The 17859-nt window shown below is 39.6% G+C and overlaps 1 protein-coding gene across 1 annotated transcript; it reads right to left on the bottom strand.

Moving 5' to 3' along the window:
* Positions 1-464: 464 nt before the first annotated feature.
* Positions 465-11617, bottom strand: myhz1.1l (myosin, heavy polypeptide 1.1, like). Its single transcript, XM_051100610.1, is given in 39 exon segments — positions 465-623; positions 740-835; positions 918-1022; positions 1106-1276; positions 1408-1533; positions 1635-1838; positions 1956-2264; positions 2355-2479; positions 2568-2733; positions 2821-3004; positions 3082-3278; positions 3391-3509; positions 3646-3772; positions 3923-4312; positions 4423-4513; positions 4596-4741; positions 4837-5013; positions 5096-5338; positions 5424-5679; positions 5769-5905; positions 5988-6111; positions 6223-6340; positions 6419-6506; positions 6608-6682; positions 6817-7125; positions 7201-7371; positions 7457-7606; positions 7709-7827; positions 7910-8048; positions 8227-8330; positions 8414-8512; positions 8639-8702; positions 9772-9948; positions 9951-10065; positions 10725-10752; positions 10902-11058; positions 11138-11281; positions 11406-11482; positions 11485-11617. Coding segments are annotated over 39 exon segments (5907 nt in total). The 5' UTR covers positions 11606-11617.
* Between the last annotated feature and the right edge of the window lie 6242 nt (positions 11618-17859).

The raw sequence follows: 17859 nt of genomic DNA, 5'->3' as shown, positions 1-17859 counted from the left end.
AACAATCTAATTATGTGGACTTTAAAAAAAAACAAAAAACAAAAAAACAAAAAACCAAAAACAAAATGTGCGGCTCACACGTGCAATGTGCAACAGGTCTAACAGTATGTTTCTTGTTCTGGTTATTTTTTGTTTGGTTATCTAAGCTAAACAGCTGCTTAAGACCTGCATAATGTGCAGTTTATACTGATTATTATATATTTATATTAGTTATATTAAATGAAAAGATGCTGGCAAAATAATTTTGCATTCTGATTATTATAAAAATATGCAGTCGTTCATTCTTTCAGCCTTTTTCTATTTTTTTATTTGCTTGCTGAACCCCGACAGAAGATGAGATTTCACCAAAACAGTCAGCAAGAGAAAAACCCTCCAGCACAGTTGAGTTGTTTTGAGTTGACTGGTGGGACTAACTAAACTAACAGCTTTGCTCTTTGTAGCTATTGTACTGCCCAACACTGTTATCAGGGTAGTATAAGTTTAAATGTTACCTTCCCAGCGTCGCGGCTCTTGGCTCTCAGCTTGTTGACCTGGGACTCAGCGATGTCAGCGCGCTCCTGAGCCTCCTCCATCTCATGCTGCACCTTCCTGTACCTGGACAGGTGAGTGTTGGCCTGCTCCTCCTGTTAGGATGACACAAGATATCCAACCCCTTTCAGAGCATTGCACTCATGACACTGAATGTATTGAATAGAGAATGTCAAAACTTCACACTCAAGGCATTTGACATTAGACTTACAGCTTCTTCAGCCTGGCGCTTGTAGGACTTCACTTTCAGCTGCAGTTTGTCTACCAGATCCTGCAGTCGGATCACGTTCTTCTTGTCTTCCTCAGTCTTTGGGTGTAAACATTGGCATCTTAGTTCAACTATATATATTACAATAAAGTTTTAATTCGTAAATCTGGTATAGTTCTACCTGGTAGGTGAGCTCCTTTACTCTCCTTTCATATTTGCGCACTCCTTTCACAGCGTCTGCACCACGTCTCTGTTCAGCTTCAACTTCAGCCTCCAACTCGCGCACCTTCAGTAGAGAGTTATTGTTGTCATCTGTCAAATCTCTGCCATAGTCAGTTCATCTAAGACTGTATTTAGCTTGTAATTTACCCTGGACTCCAGTTTCTGGAGCTGTTTCTTTCCACCCTTCATGGCCAGACTCTCAGCCTCATCCAGACGGTGCTGCAGGTCTTTGACAGTCACCTCCAGGTTCTTCTTCATCCTCTCCAGGTGAGCACTGGTGTCCTGCTCCTTCTTCAGCTCCTCAGCCATCATGGCAGCCTGAAATATGAGCCAATTAAAATGAACATATCAACAGAGAGAGAAATGCCATCCCTTTGTTACCACCTGCAGATAATCCAAGTCAAATAACTGTTTAAATTAGAATAGAGTAGGGGAATGTAAACACCCACATCAGTGATGGCCTTCTTGGCCTTCTCCTCTGCATTTCTGGCCTCCTGGACTGCATCATCCACCTCACCTTGAACCTGGACTAGATCAGCCTCAAGCTTCTTCTTGGTGTTAATAAGACTTGTATTCTGTGGGGATTTAAGCAGGTAGTTTAGTCTACATTTAACTAAAACTTGGTTATCATGGAACCTGAATTTGCTCAAGTATTTAATAGGGTTTTTTTTTGTACTTGAGAGTGCAGCAGCCCCACACGCTCGCTGGCATCAACCAGCTCCTGCTCCGCCACTTTGCGGCCTCTCTCTGTTTGCTCCAGTGCAGCTCTCAGCTCCTCAATCTCTGCTTGCATCAGGTTATTCCTGCGCTCCACCATGGCCACCTGCTCCTTCATGTCCTCCTGTCCTCTAAGAGCCTCATCAAGGTGCAGTTGGGCATCCTGTGGTAATGTTCTTTCTTTGTTAGTTACATGTCATGCTTCATTTAATTCATGTATCATATTCATATTATGAAACATTTAATATGTGTTGCAATTCCTCATTCTACAGAAAGATACCTTGAGTTGTCCTTGGACGTTCCTGAGCTGTTTCTGGGCCTCAGCAGCCTGGCGGTTGGCATGACTCAGCTGGATCTCCATCTCATTCAGATCTCCCTCCATCTTCTTTTTGACTCTCAGGGCATCATTTCTGCTCCTGATCTCAGAGTCCAGAGTGCTCTGCATGGAATCGATCACTCTTTGGCTGTTCCTCTTGATCTGTTCCATCTCCTCGTCCTTCTCAGCAAGTTTCCTGTCAATCTCACTCTTCACCTGGTTCAGCTCCAGCTGCACACGAAGAATCTTGGACTCTTCATGCTCCAGTGTTCCCTGATGGATAGTAGTTACAATAAGAATTGTATTAGTCACACAAGAAAATGGTGTAATGGTCTGTTAGGAAATTAATTGATGTGACAGTACTTCAGCTTCTTCAAGTGCAGTCTGGATCTCTGCCTTCTCAGACTCCACTGTCTTCTTGGCTTTCTCTAACTCATGAATGCTCTTTCCAGTCTCTCCAAGCTGCTCAGTGAGGTCAGAAATCTCCTCTAAAGGGTTTTAAAAGCAGAACTGTAAGACTTTGTTTCAATATGTCTTTTTCAAAATCCTTTTTGTACAAATAAAAGTGTGATTTACGTTGCAGATTCTTGTTCTCCCTCTTCAGGGTCTCGAGCTGGTCAAGAGCTTCTTCATAGGAGTTCTTCATTTTGAAAAGCTCAGTGCTGAGAGAACGAGCTTCTTTCTGAGCACCTTCTAGTTCAGCCTGGCCTTCCTCATACTTCTGCTTCCACTCTGCTAGGACCTGACAATGGGAGAAATGTAGTCACTGTTAATTAGCCAAGTCCATGGTTCAAGATTTAGGTTTATAGGTGATCTACATCATTCCTACCTTGTCAAAGTTTCTCTGCTTCTTGTCAAGGTTGGCAGCCAATGCATTTGCCCTCTCCACATCAATCATGAGGTCCTCTACTTCACCCTGCAGTCTCTGTTTGGTCTTTTCCAGTGAGGCACACTTGGAGTTCACTGCTTCAATGGATTCTTCAGCATCCTGCAGACGCTGGGCAAGCTTTTTCCTGAAGAAAGTGGTATAAATTATGTCATGAAATTTGTTATATGAAATGTAGGGTACTGAAGACTTTGTTGTATTTACTTGGATTCCTCAAGCTCCTCAGTGCGTTGGATGGCATCAGTCTCATATTTGGTTCTCCACTGAGCCACCTCACTGTTGGCCTTAGACATTGCACGCTGGAGTTCAGCTTTGGCCTCCTGCTCCTCCTCAAACTGCTCTCTGAGCAAATCACAGTCATGGCGGGCAGACTGAACTCCATGGGCCAGAGCGTTCTTGGCCTTAAAGTCAGAAAATCATTGAAGTGAAAATGTTTCCATTCCTGTTATACTATGCTATGTTCATAGCTATACACAGTTCTTGATAAGATAATTTTTTTTGGTAGGTACACACCTTAACCTCTTCCTCAATATGTCTTTTGAGTTCCTCAATCTGTTGAGTGTAAGCCTGTTTGCTTCTTGTCAGCTGAGAAACAAGAGCTTCTTTCTCCTCCAACTGACGGCCAAATTCACCTAGACATTATGAGACAATATGTAATTTTATGAAAGAATCACAAAAGAGTTGTATGATGTCAGCATCGGGTTTTTGAATGAATTTTTTGCACAGTTCTGTGTTACTGTGTGCATGGAATATTCAGTATTTACATACCATTTTCAGTTTGGAGCCTTGCCTTCTGGGCATTTATGTCATTAAGTTGGCGTACAAGCTCATCATTCTTTGTTTTTAACTCACTTCCTTGGTCTTCTAATGTACGGCACATCTTTTCAAGGTTTGCCTACAGAAATTAAGCAGCATAAAGTTTTTTGAATTCATAAATATTATTTATATTTCAAATCTCTAAAGTAAAAAGTAGTACTAAAGTTGAAGTAGGTTTTGTGAAACTAAAAATGATCTACTTCTTAAAGTTTTTCTTTCAAGATTATACCTTTGCTTTAGCCACAGCCTCCATGTTGCTTGTCAAGTCATCAATCTCCATCTTGTATTCACTCTTCTCCTTCTCCAGCTTCTGCTTGACCCGCTGGAGGTTGTCGATCTGTTCTCCGAGTTCAGCCACACTGTCTGCCTGCTTCTTTCGGAGAGCTGCAGCTGTAGCCTCATGCTGCAAGGTGGACTCCTCCAGATCACGACGCAACTTCTGGAATTCGGCTTCACGCTTCTTGTTCATCTCAATCTGGGCAGCAGTGGCACCACCTGCTTCCTCAAGCCTCTCGCTGATCTCTTCAAGTTCCCTGGAGAGATCAGCTCTCTGCTTCTCCACTTTAGCACGAGCAGCTCTCTCTGCCTCAATTTCCTCTTCCAGCTCCTCAATACGGGCCTAAATGTAGAATAAATGGAAAAACTCTTTGAGTGATATTTGTAACATTGATTTGCCTGCTATGCATCTACTTCATTGATTTACATAGGAAAGATTATGGTTAGCATTACCTGAAGTTCTTTGATCTTCTTCTGAAGCTGTGCTCCCAAAGACTGTTCATCCTCAATCTTGCTGAGAAGCTGACTTATCTCAAAGTCCTTCCTGTTGTTAAAGTAGTGTTTTGTAAAATGTGCAATACTTGTTTTGTGTAACTGTAGTGATTAAACATTTGACATCTGCTCACTTTTTGATCTTCTCATCTGATTGCTGTTTGTCATTCTCCAGGTCCATTATGGACTCCTGGGCCAGTTTCAGATCACCCTCAAGCTTCCTCTTGGCTCTCTCAAGGTCCATACGGAGCTTCTTCTCTTGCTCCAGTGAGCCCTCAAGCTATTTTGACAGAAACCAGAGCAATAAAATATTAGTTAGCAACAATATTAATTTCCAATTGACTCATGGTCTTATTCTCATGCCAAACATCTTACATCATCCACTTGCTGCTCAAGTTTTGTCTTCGCTTTAGTCAGAGTGTTGACTTTGTCTTCCTCTGCCTGAAGGTCATCAAGAGTCTGCTGATGTGCCTCTTGGAGGGCTTTCTTCTCTTTGGTCAGCTTGGCAATGCTCTCATCCTGAGAGGCCATCTCCTCCGTCAGGTTTTTCACCTAAATGGAAACATTGTTTATTGGTTTCATTTCTCAAGAATCACAATCAGCAGTGTGAAACAGATGTGAAAAGAATATTGACCTTATTTTCTGTTGCATGTTTCTCCTTCTCCACTTTTGCCAAGGTGAGCTCCAGATCATCAATGTCTTTCTTCAGCTCAGAGCATTCGTCCTCCAGTTTCCTCTTCTTGGCAGTCAGTTCAGCATTGATTTCCTCCTCATCCTCCAGTCTCTCGTTGGTCTCTTTGAGTTTGGCCTCGAGCTGGATCTTGCTTTTGATGAGACCTTCACATCTCTCCTCAGCATCAGAGAGGTTTTCAGATTCCTGTTCATTGAGATAGATGTAGTTACTGACTTATGTTCATAGCTGTAGGATCCATATTAGGATCAATAAGAGCTGAAATACTCACAGATGCTACTTGCAGTTGAAGGTCATTTTTCTCCTGAAGAAGTGACACCATTTTCTCCTCAAGCTCCTTCTTTTTAGCTAATGCCTTTGCTAGATCCTCCTTCATTTTCTCAAAGTTCTCCTTCATGGCTGCCATTTCTTTCTCAGTCTCTGCACTCTTCAGAAGAGGCTTGATCTTGAAGTAGAGCTTCATCCATGGCCAGTGTTTGACATTCATGAATGAGCGGATGTTGTATTGGATGGCAAAAATGGACTCTCTGTGGAAGGGAGTTTCTGGTTTTTGTTTGAACAAAACCTTCAACTTTATTTGATATACAAAAAAATAAATAATGTAAATTTCACTCACCTCCTCTCCATCATCTTCACAAACTCCGTCCTCATGAGGAAGCCACGACAAAGAGCCTGAGTCATGGTAACCAGCTCTGCTAGTTTCTCATCTCTCATTTCCTCAAGAGTACCCAACAGACCAGCTTTAAAGAACACCTTTAAAAATATATAATGATGTTTAGTGGTATATTATGGAAGCCATTTCATGCGGAGTTTAATGTATTTTTATGTTGCTCACCTTTGTGTGTCCAAACTTGTATTGGGTGTGGTCAACATCAATAGAGCCCAAGAGTTTCTCTGAAGCCTTTTTGTTGTCAATGAACTGTCCCTCAGGGATGACACTAGCATTTAATACTTTGTATCTAGAAGACATTCAGGCAAGAGTCATTTTTTGCTGAAGTCACAAAAGTGCTGAAAGCATAGTTTTGAAATATAGTTAAGATTAGGTGGTTTGAAAAAGTGTGTGTCTTTACCTCTGCTTGAAGTCACCGTAGAGGATTCTGCTGGGGAAACCCTTCCTGCAGATTCTGATACCCTCCAGCACACCATTACACCTGAGCTGGTGGATAACCAGGAAGTTCTCCATCAGACCTGAAATGCAAATGTTCTTGATGATCCACATATATTTTCAAAACTGTTCTAATTTGAGTCTTTAAGAATCAAGTTTACCTGGAGTCTTGGACTCATTAGGAATCAAGCAGCGCACAAAGTGAGGGTGAGTGCTCCTCAGGTTAGTCATCAGCTTACCCAAGTTCTCCTGTGGAAATGTTTATGGAGGTTTATGTTTAATGTGGAAATTTACCGTAATCTTTAATTGAGAATAAGTTCAATCCTTCATTAAAAAGAAATCATATTTACCCTAAAAAGTGCAGACACAGTCTGGAAGGAACCACCCTTCTTCTTGCCTCCTTTCTTTCCACCGCCCCTTCAGCTGTTTTATGTCATTTAAATTAGTTGTTATTGTTGATCTTGCATTGTTTTCCCATTAACATTTTCAATAAATCAATATGTGATAATATCTTACACATAATTAAAAGACAAAGGAATCAGAAAGTGCAGATGTTCATACCTTCAGCAGATGCATGAGCCGCATACAGGAAGGAGAGCAGTTTGAGTGATGACTTTTGGTAAAGTTGCACAACAGAGTCGTTCAGTGGATCCTTGTTCTTGTCCAACCAGCCAACAATGTTGTAGTCCACAGTGCCGGCGTAGTGCACCAGAGAGAAGTGGGCCTCTGCCTTACCTTTGGCAGGCTTGGGCTTCTGGAAAGCAGCACTTTTGCCCAGATGCTGATCATGCAGCTTGTTTTTGAAGCTTGTGTCTGTAGCCTTGGGGAACATGCACTCCTCTTCAAGGATGGAGAAGATGCCCATTGGCTGTTGAAGAAATATTCACACTCAAGTACAGGCACAATGAGAATAGTCATTTTAATGTACTGAATGTCCTCTTACCTTCTCAATGAGCTCAATGCAGGCGGCCAAGTCCATACCAAAGTCAATGAACTCCCATTCAATGCCTTCTTTCTTGTACTCCTCTTGCTCCAGAACAAACATGTGGTGGTTGAAGAACTGTTGCAGTTTCTCATTTGTGAAGTTGATGCAAAGCTGCTCCAAGCTGTTGAACTGATAAATGAACAGAGGCAAGTTCTTACTGCTGACTGTCTTTTATATCTGGATTCTTACAGAGACATGAATGACTGATGCTCACATCAAAGATCTCAAATCCAGCGATGTCCAGCACACCAATGAAGAACTGTCTGGGCTGCTTGGTGTCCAACATCTCATTGATACGGACGACCATCCACAAGAACATTTTCTCATAGACAGACTTGCAGAGAGCCGAGACTGCATTGTTCACCTGAGAAATACAAAGTTCAGTGTAACTGATATTGTGAAATTCTTATGAATCTCTATTGGACATTTCTAGGTTTATTGATCTATTGAGTAGGTAAGTGATCACCTGTGGTACTGTCTGGCCTTTGGTCACCATCTCATTCCCGACCTTCACTCTGGGGTAGCACAGAGCTTTCAGCATGTCAGCAGAGTTGAGGCCCATGAGGTAGGCGATTTTATCGGCCACTGAGGAAGAACAGTTTTATGCATTATTTTCACTAGTGAAGTCAATGTTTGCATGCTAATTTGTGTTAATAATACACCCTACCCTCAGTGCCGTCAGGTTCGGCCTGCTCCTCTCTCTGCTTCTGTTTGAACTTCATGTTCCCATGATGCATCACAGCACCCGTCAGCTTGTAGATGCTGATTTTCTCATCAGCAGTGAAGCCCAGAATGTCAATGGCAGTCTGTTTTTACACCAATCAAATAAATCTCATTATTTATTATTGTCATAAGAGAATGGTATTTAATATCGAATGTTATGCAGTATTCATTTACATCAGCTTATGCTGTTCTTCCTATTGATTTGATTGTAATCTGAAAATACCATTAGTGCTAATAATAAACACACAGTTGTCCACATACATCTGTGGCAATGAACTCCTCCACATCATTGATGCTCTTGACAGTGACCTCACCCTGGCTGATCATTGGATAGTCATAAGGGTTGGTGGTGATGAGCAGGGCCTCTGTAAAGGATTGATGTGCAGCATGTTAACAGTGCTCTCAAACAAGGAAATAACTGAAACACACAATCCTGTAGATTTCTCACCGAGCAGCTCTGGCTTGTGTCCAGTCATGAGCTGGTAGAAGATGTGGTAACTCCTCTCAGCAGACAGCTGGAATGTTACTCTGGACTTTTCCAGCAGATCTTTAAAGATACATTGATTTCAATCAATCCACATGTTATCTATATACTATCCATATACTATATATATATATATATATATATATATATATATATATATATTTAAAATACAAAATAGTGTTGACTCACATGTTTCAATATCAGCTGAGGCCAGTTTTCCAGTGGTCCCAAAGTGAATCCTGATGAATTTACCCTACAAAGATAAAAAAGTAAATAAAATTATAACCGTTTAGAATTTCCCAGATTTACAGTGTTTATTGCATTTGTATAGTGCATTTAATCTGACCTCAGCAACTTTCTAATTACTTATAAAGGCCTATAAAATGTCAGGGCATATCAAAACTTCTCCAGGGCCTCAAAACCCCCTCAGACCCCAGAGGGTTAAGCTTTTCTGCAGTTTGAAACACTGAGTGAATGATTACGAGACATTTCAGTAAGTTGTACTGTAGGCTCTTATAAAATAGCATACCCATTGATGTCCATTAATGTTTATTTCGTACTATAGTAGTACAGTGAGCAGTATGATGGGTTCATGTGCTGTTTGAACTGAGGTGCTAAAGTGATCGCTGATGATGCTGCATTAAAGAGCACCAAAATGGTTTATTGTTTCAACTTCATTACGAATTCGGCAGAATTTTAAATCTGTTACTTTATTTATTAAAAGGTAACAGAGCACAAAGCTTATTACGATTACTGGATGGAAGTGTGCTACAAATAATATGAAGTTCACGCATTAACACAACATGGCATATAGACTGAAGATCTTGATGACAAGAAGCCATATCAGCATCAATTATAAATGAGAAATGTTACAATTATTGTCAATATCCACACAAGCAACCGCTTGACCTGACGTAGTTTGTTCAAGTTGTGCATGAAAGAGACACTGCTTTTTTGCATTTTAAATTGCATGTAAACTGCACAACTGGAGCTGTGTTTAGCAGGCGGTTGTGTCAGTGCTGGTGTTCGGCAGAGATGAGGGCTGTTTTTACTCTAAATCTTTGATGCACATCATCTCAGTTTATTGCGTCAACATAATGAAAGATGTGATTGCAAAACGAAAAGCCATTACAGGCAGATTTTTTAATCATATGTAAATATATATAGTCGCCAGTGGCAATTTCAGCAAAAACTAGCCTTTAGTCTTTGTTATTGTCCTCTTGCATTATTGATCAACTGTTTTTTTGTTTGACACTGTAAAGCTGCTTTGAGACAATCTGTACTGTATAATGTGCTTTGTAAATAAAGGTGACTTGACTTACAAAACGAGAGGAGTTGTCATTCCTTACAGTCTTGGCATTTCCGTAGGCCTCCAGCAGTGGGTTGGCTGCAATGATTTGATCCTCTAGCGACCCCTGGTGATATTTAAGTAATTTCTTCATGTAGAATAATTCTGTCACTGTACTTTGTATGTTGTTTGATTTGTTTAGTTTAGTTTAGTTACCTGCATTTTGCCAGGGACAGATTCTGTCTTCTTCCCTCCAGCCACAGCGATTGTCGCAAAGTACTGGATCACACGTTTGGTGTTGACAGTCTTTCCTGCACCAGATTCTCCACTGAGTGGATGTGTTAAAGAAGAAAAAGATATTTCAGAATATTAGAAATTACTTGTCTGATAAATTAGCTTTTATGTATGTGTTCTTTAAAAAACAATCATCAGACATTGCAGTTACATGCACACCAGAAAGTAGTGATGTGACGTTTGGCACTGAGGCGTTGAAGCTTGTATAAAAAAAAAAGGGAAACGTCTCACAGCGAAGTGCTTGCTGTTCTGGAGTTTGATTAGTTTTGAAACAACCACATGATCTTTGAGATCCGAAGCTTCGTTTTTGCACCCAACCATGTGGCTGCTTTGTATTTTGATTCAAATAACACAAACCCATTGTACAGGGTTCAACCCAACTTTCACATATACATGCCACATTTAAACCATTTTCTTAACCTCGTGTACATGCAGCACTTTCACTTTTCACACCTTTCTGTCACTTTAGGTATCCATTTTTTTTTCAGTACATGCGTATAAGAATGACACTTATGCATTGACCTTGTCCACACAAGCCACGCTCTCCAGCAGCCAGGTGTTAGACCACTGTCCCTCTATCGATTAAATAGCCTTCATGTTTATATGTATCAGAGTGCTACTTTCTGCAAAAAAATCATTGAAAAGCAGTTTTCATGGGTGCACTCCTTATACAAAAACCCATAGCCCACTTACGTAATCAGGATAGACTGATTCTCCCTGTCTGAAAAAAGTTCATAGTGTTATTTTAAATGGAACCGCTGAACCGATTTTTCTTTTTTTCATTCAAATTTTAAATGTATCAAGCAAAATATTGCCATTTTTTCCTTTATTGGTTTGCAAATTGGAATGAAAATGTATTTCCCCACTTACCAGTGAGCATGAACTGGTAGGCGTTGTCGGAGATGGAGAAGATGTGAGGTGGAGCTTCAATCCTCTTTTTGCCTCTGTATCCAGCCACAACAACTGAGTCGTACACTGGGAGCCACTTGTAGGGATTGACAGTGACGCAGAACAAGCCAGAGTAGGTCTGAAACGGAGACAGATAGACCAGTTTTACAATGCTGCCGCCCCATCCTAGGAATAAAACGTGATTGACTTAGACTTACGTAGATCATCCATGCTGCGTAACGCTCTTTGAGGTTGTACAGCACAGCAGGCTCATTGAGGTGGGTCATCATGGCCATGTCCTCAATTTTGTCAAACTTGGGAGGATTCATGGGGAAGATTTCAGTTTCTTTCACCGTGAGAGTCTGTAATGAGCATGGATCAGAAATTTACTAAATATGACAGTTTCTGATTCATGTGGCATCCAGTTTTACAGTACAAACATTTGTAAAATTGTTTTACAAGATGATCCATTTTCCATGTACTTACTTTCCCACACAGAGTTTTGACGGTAGCTTTGCCACCCTCTTTACTAACAAGAGTACCCTTCAGGTACATCTCCCTGGCTCTGTCACAAAGTATGCCGTTTTGGCATCAAAGGGGGTGTTCTGGGCCTCGATTCTCTCTCTTTCTGGCTTCCGGAGGTAAATGGCCGCCGGGCCGAAACACTCCAATTCACCATCTCCCATGATTGTAGTTTACTGTGGCAAATGAGAAGAAGAGAATGTGCCATCTCCACATGATTTACATTTTCATGTTCAGTTCTGTTTTATTCCAGTAACCTCAGTTGTGACAGAAGATTGGAAAGCTAATTGGTAAGTCTTGACAATTTGTTCATGCCCATATAGCAATCTACTATTATATTCAAGCTTAGAGTTCTAATGCAGGCTCTCTTTATTTATTAACCATTAAAGATGCACACACACTTAACGATTACATCAGTCACAAGTTTAATACCTGCTGTTGTTTCCAGAGAGAATGTGTGTGATGTGTCTGAGAGAGGAGATGCTAAGAAAAAAGCAAAAACAAAAAATCCATCAAAAAATCCAGATAATTTTGAAAAGCATGTCCAATGTACAGCACTTCTCCACAATGTGAACTCTTAAATATGCTAACTGATTAACACATGTGAGGGTTAGCCACTCTAAAGTATGTGATATTAGCTTAATAGTAAGAAAGAAGAGGATGAAGAGCAACTCACCCACCTTTGAGTTCCAGCCAGTTCTTAGAGGAGTCTGAAGCAGCGTCTTATATAGACAGAATAATGTTCACTCAGCAGAATGCTCACTGTATTTGGTCATGTATTCTTAGCTCCATTTTGACAGGAATGGACAGGATTGTTACGTTCATCAATCTCACGACACAGGCCAAAGGTAAGATCTCACGATGTTGTAATTAACTGTCCAGTCTTAATTCGTTTTTGATTTGTTTATAGGAAATACTATGTTAGAAAACAATTTGTAGGACAGGTAATGGGTTGAGCTAATGACAGTGAACGTTTCACTACGATGAGGTGAATTGGCACCTTCATGAATTAAATGAATATTTGAAAATAGGCCACCAATACTGTGATTAAAAATTATGCTTGATGTATTTATGGGCATTACTTATGATCAAGTGCCTTAACCTTGAGAAAGGATTGTTATGTGATGGTATCAGTTACTGGAGTTCAGACATTGTTTGGGTCTTATGTTGAGCATAAGCTTCTTCAAGTGTCTTGGCACTACAGTAGAGCCCAGTTTAGCCGTGGAGGAGCTCTCAAATGTCACTGGGATTCTGTTGCCAGAGGCCTTGGAAGCTTTTTGTGTGACAAAGCAGCAGATTTGGGCACAGCAGTTGTCATTCTGTGAACTTGTGCATATGGTGACAGTTATGCTGAAGTCTTGCTGGGATCTGGGAGAATGATGCTGCGTTGCTGTATAGCCCAACCTATGAAAAGGAATAAGATGTGTTCCCTGAAATTAGTCTTTTTTTTGAGGTCATATTCTAAATTGATAACAACTAACTACTAACAACAAGTAAGGTAAGCCACTTTTTAAGCAGTCACTTTTAGACATCCTGATCAGGTGAATAATGGAAATTAGGGATGTTGCCGATAGTTTGGTTTTCCTAAGAAAAGAATCTCTTCCAACTAAGGCTCTAAACTATACAGAGAGCTCTGTCATTTGGAACATTGCTTTAATATTAGAGGTTAAAGGCGTAGTTCACCCAAAAATGAAAATTAGCTGTTAATTTATTCACCCTCAGGCCATTTAAGATGTAGGTGACCTTTTTTTCTTGAGTAGAACAGTAAAGAAAATTTTTAGCTAAAACCGTGGTCCTTGGTTAGTCATAAACTTAAAGTCAGTGGCTGTCGGCACTTTGAGAGTCAAAAAAGCGTATCAGACAATGCGAAATTAATACTCGTGGTTTTAGATGAGATGACGATCAGTCTGACCAAGAAACGAGAGCATTGTTTACAACACTGTTACATGTAATCCATAGCCTCCGGTAAACTGGGATTTTTCTTAATTATCATCATCATCAACTCACCTTCTTACGACAGGCCATAAAAACGTCTTCATTCAAGTGCGTGTTTCACACATGCACATATCACCGGCCCATCAGTTCATCAGTTTCCTCATTTCAGTGTACTGTTGGAGGAGCTGGATCTATATTGGTTCATTTCAATTCAGAGTGACTGTTGGATAACTTGTAGATCTGTGAGATTGGCTTGAACTATGGGTGATTCATAGGGAACAGTCGGCTGATAGCCATTACCGATTATTGGCCAATATGTTGGTATACCCCTAATGGAAATCGCTAATACTTTACTAAGACTTGTATTTGGATGCATTTCCTCTTCTCTGCTTATTTTTTGTTTGCATTTTCAGTTTTACAATGTGTGGTTGTGCTTGTCTATTGGTCTTTGTCAGTCTGTTGATTTGTGAAATTTTTGTTGATCTCAGAGTCATAGTCAAGTCAATTAAAGTGACATTCATTTGTAAAAAACTTTCACAACACACATGGTTTAAAAGTGTGGGAATGCATCATAAATGCTCCCCTGATTGCTACAGGGGTCGTCAGGATGGCGTGGCGTTGGGTGTGCCATCTACCTGACCTTGGATCGTGCTCTTGTCCTTTTGCTTTGCCTTTCAAGGACAATGCAGTGTGTTCAAGCAGCTTTCCTAGAACCTTTGAGAAGCTGGCAGGAGGCCGTGGAATAAATTCTAAGGCGCTGGTGCCTTAAAAGACAGGAACATGTGGACAATAAAATTCCAAGGCATCTTTCCCATAAGGGTGGACATATTAGGACTTTACACAAATATAGCTGGTCAGTCAGCAATGCCATCAGGGCTTTGCCATTTGTCAGCACAGGTCACAAGAGTTATTGTGTGTCACGTTGAAAACTTTGATATCAGATGGTCACTCGTCTATGAAACTTGTATTTAAAAGACTATTGTAGGAAGCTATTGATTCAGTTGGTCTTTGATTATTGGTCACATTAGCATTTATCTTTATTTAAATGCTTTTATTCAGCAGCTTCAGCAGTGGGTACACAGGCATGCTGTTCGTGCATTGATTTTGCAGCTTTCCTGTTGTTGACATTCAGTAGTGGAACACAGCTGCCCTGGCCAGGTAACTTCTCTTTTGAAAATGCATGATTTTTAGCAGGGGTAATTGATCTTGCAGACATTCAGTGGCCCTTTGGATGCTTTGTTGCTCAAGTGCTTTACTTGGGACAAATCGCAAGCAAGAGGTAAATCTTTAGACAGTGGTGTCAAGTGCTGTGGTTGAAGCATGAAGATGAAGTGTAACTAATACATGTCATAAGAATGCATCTTCAATATTTTTGGGATATTTGTCCATCTTTGAGGGACACATGGGGTTATGTGATTCAGGCATTTGTGACTGGCAGCAGATACAGACTATATTCTGCACAGTTCAGGCAAAATTTGTATTAGTAGTTAGACTTTTCATGAAATCTGAAATTTCTACACTTGGATTAGGTATACATACTCTAAATTTTTTTTGGGATGGCTGGAAACTGGAAAATGCTAACGTGTTTGAGTGCTTTTGGGAGGGCTTGTAGCCAACCAGATTGCCAGTTTCTATATTTGGTAATAACCTGATATTGTGAAAAGAAATGTAAACATTTTCAGCTAAAACGCTCTAATTTTAATGGCGAGTAATGCTCTAATCATTTACAGTACTTTTGTTTTGTGGAACAAACTGTGTTTTTTTTTAAGATTAGTTTACACAAACAAATATTGAACAGTACTGCTAGATCATTTATCATCACCGGGTCTGCCAGAGTATGTGAGCGGAGAGGAGCAGCAACAGTTTCCCCTCCACGCTCCAAGCATTCAATATTCACTCCGCTCCAGGTTCACCATTTCCCGGCTCCTCTCCTCTCTCACTGATATCAGAAACACCACTTCGTCTTCGCTCCCTGAGGAAATTTATGGCTAACGTATTTCAGTGTTATGAAATATCACAGAAGTTCTGCTCATAACATATATTAAAAGAAAAAAAAAAGAATAAAACAAAATAATAGGAGAGTTTCAAAGTGGCTTATTGGAACACTTTTTTACATGCCAAGATTTCATACATGGTTGTCGGCATTAAAAGGTATCATTGCTGCCTTTTGCAGTGCAAATTTTGTTTCTGAAGGATAAAAATAATTCAGATCGCTGCATTTCTTACAGATTTCTGCTCATTCGATAATCGTGTACTGATAAAGTCGCTCTGTAAGATTACAATTGCTTCAATGCATTATTGAGAAAGCGCCTGCGTGTGAACAAGTGTTGTACATGTTTAAATCATGCTTTCACCTGAAAATATTCAGTATCTAGAAGGAACACTTCAAACTCATGTCCATTGCTGTTGTAACAACCTTCACATTCTTTCTGATTTGAGTTATCTATTTGTATCTAAATATGTAATCTAAATATGTTTAATGAGAATTCTTGTTAAATATGCAATTATATTATGAGCTGTTGGCATGAATTGTACACGTGATGGAGTGGTAGTGGAGCACATTTTCTAAAGTGCCTAAAAGTCAAAATTAGTACATTTATTTAGTACAGTATAGTACAATTCTAATACTGAACACACTATTACATTATTAGGCTCTAGCTCCCTCCCTACCTATACAATAAATCCATGTGAATATCTGTCTGCTAAATAATTCGTTTAGTTTAGCACTGTAGTGAATTTCACTTTTGCCAACCTAGGGAGGTGAAATAGGGTAGTGATGGGTACTCATGTCACAGATGACATAATGATTCTTGGATCATGTGTCAATTAATTTGTGGTTATGAGTACATCACATAAGAAAGATTGGTGGGATCTCTAACTTGTAGAACCTCTTACTGTATTATCAACACAAGGAGGACAAGTTGTAATAAAATAAATTTTATTAACAAAAGATAGACAAGAGTAGTCAACAACTACTAAGTGAATATGTAGCACGCCCACTGTCCAGTTGGCAGTACTGCAGTAAAATCTATGTGATAGAAATAATGAGACGGTCAAAGTTGCGTTGTTGTTCAAAGCTGAGCCGCTCTAGTAATGACTTTATTACAATCATTTAATCACAATGTCTTGTAACTTCATGAATATCTCCATACAGCAATAATAATTCTTGAAGTCTTTACATGTGATCCAGCAAAATCAATAAACAGTGTTTTCTGCATAACCAAACCCTTGTCTTGGCTCTTTCTTTATGCTTTCACTTTTTATTCAGTACATCCATAAAACATATTACTGGAATCTAATTAATACTTATTCCACATAAATTGACATAACCATTAGACTGTTTCTGTAAGCTTCATATGAATTAAGCATTTGACCAATGTCCATATAAACATCAAATGTATTAAGACAAATATTGAAGTATAAATGTATTAAGTACAAATATTGAAGAAAAATATTTGAGTTTAACAAATATTTTTAACCCATACTGCATTCATACAAAACGAAATACTTAGTAATACCCCTTTTGTAAACTTAAATACAAAAAAACGTAACAGCAGTATGGGATTTCAGCGTGCTGGAACATTTTTGTTACCTTTAAAGTTAATATATAACACACCCGGACCGTTAACGGCCGTTATGATGAGCGGATACAATCTCCGCTATTAATTAACTCTTAAACCGCACTTTAGCTCACGTAACTGCTAGAAACACTTTAGTAACATATTCTCTTGACAATGTATTAACTTTTTGACAGAATTTACCCACCTATGTGATAGAAATAATGAGACGGTCAAAGTTGCGTTGTTGTTCAAAGCTGAGCCGCTCTAGTAATGACAGTCTCTTTTTTGCGGCTTTCTGTTACCATAGCAACCCTGGACCACGCAACACCATACCGTCCACTCAGGATATTTCATGTCATACAGCATTAGTTGTAACAATCATAAAGAAAATTGTCAATAGAGATGAGCAGATATTACATGCATAAAAACCTATATAATAAATTGTAAGGAATAAATATACAGATATATTTATATATATATATAAATGTTTTTCTCACATTTCAGCAAATTTTCAAGATTTGTGTGTGTGCGTGTACTATAAGTAAGTCTGTACATGTCTCTCATGTCTCTCATGTCTGTCTGTGAATATTCCAAATTTACTACCTTAACATGTATTGCCTTATGATATCCATCAATAAGTAGAGTAGGGTGATAATGCAGAATGAGACCCTATTTGATATGGAAGTACCAGTGGGGCATAAGCACATGTCATATAAACTGGTCCCTGCACCTCATGAGGAAAATATGGCAGTCTCTGAACTGGCATCACCTGTACTGCACTTATTTCAGCAGGCGGTTCATAACTGGGTTGACCCAAGGAAGAATAAGTTAGGAACCTCGGAGGATTACTTTCTCTTTTAGATCTCCTCACAATTTCACTTTCAGCACTCTCTTCCCTTTGTCTAATCAGCTTTCTGTTCCTC

The sequence above is a fragment of the Labeo rohita genome, unplaced genomic scaffold, assembly GCF_022985175.1.
Source record: "Labeo rohita strain BAU-BD-2019 unplaced genomic scaffold, IGBB_LRoh.1.0 scaffold_106, whole genome shotgun sequence".
In the NCBI taxonomy this organism is placed as follows: Eukaryota; Metazoa; Chordata; class Actinopteri; order Cypriniformes; family Cyprinidae; genus Labeo; species Labeo rohita.
Note: the sequence above shows the minus strand (reverse complement) of the source record. Positions and strands in the feature narration are given on the sequence as shown.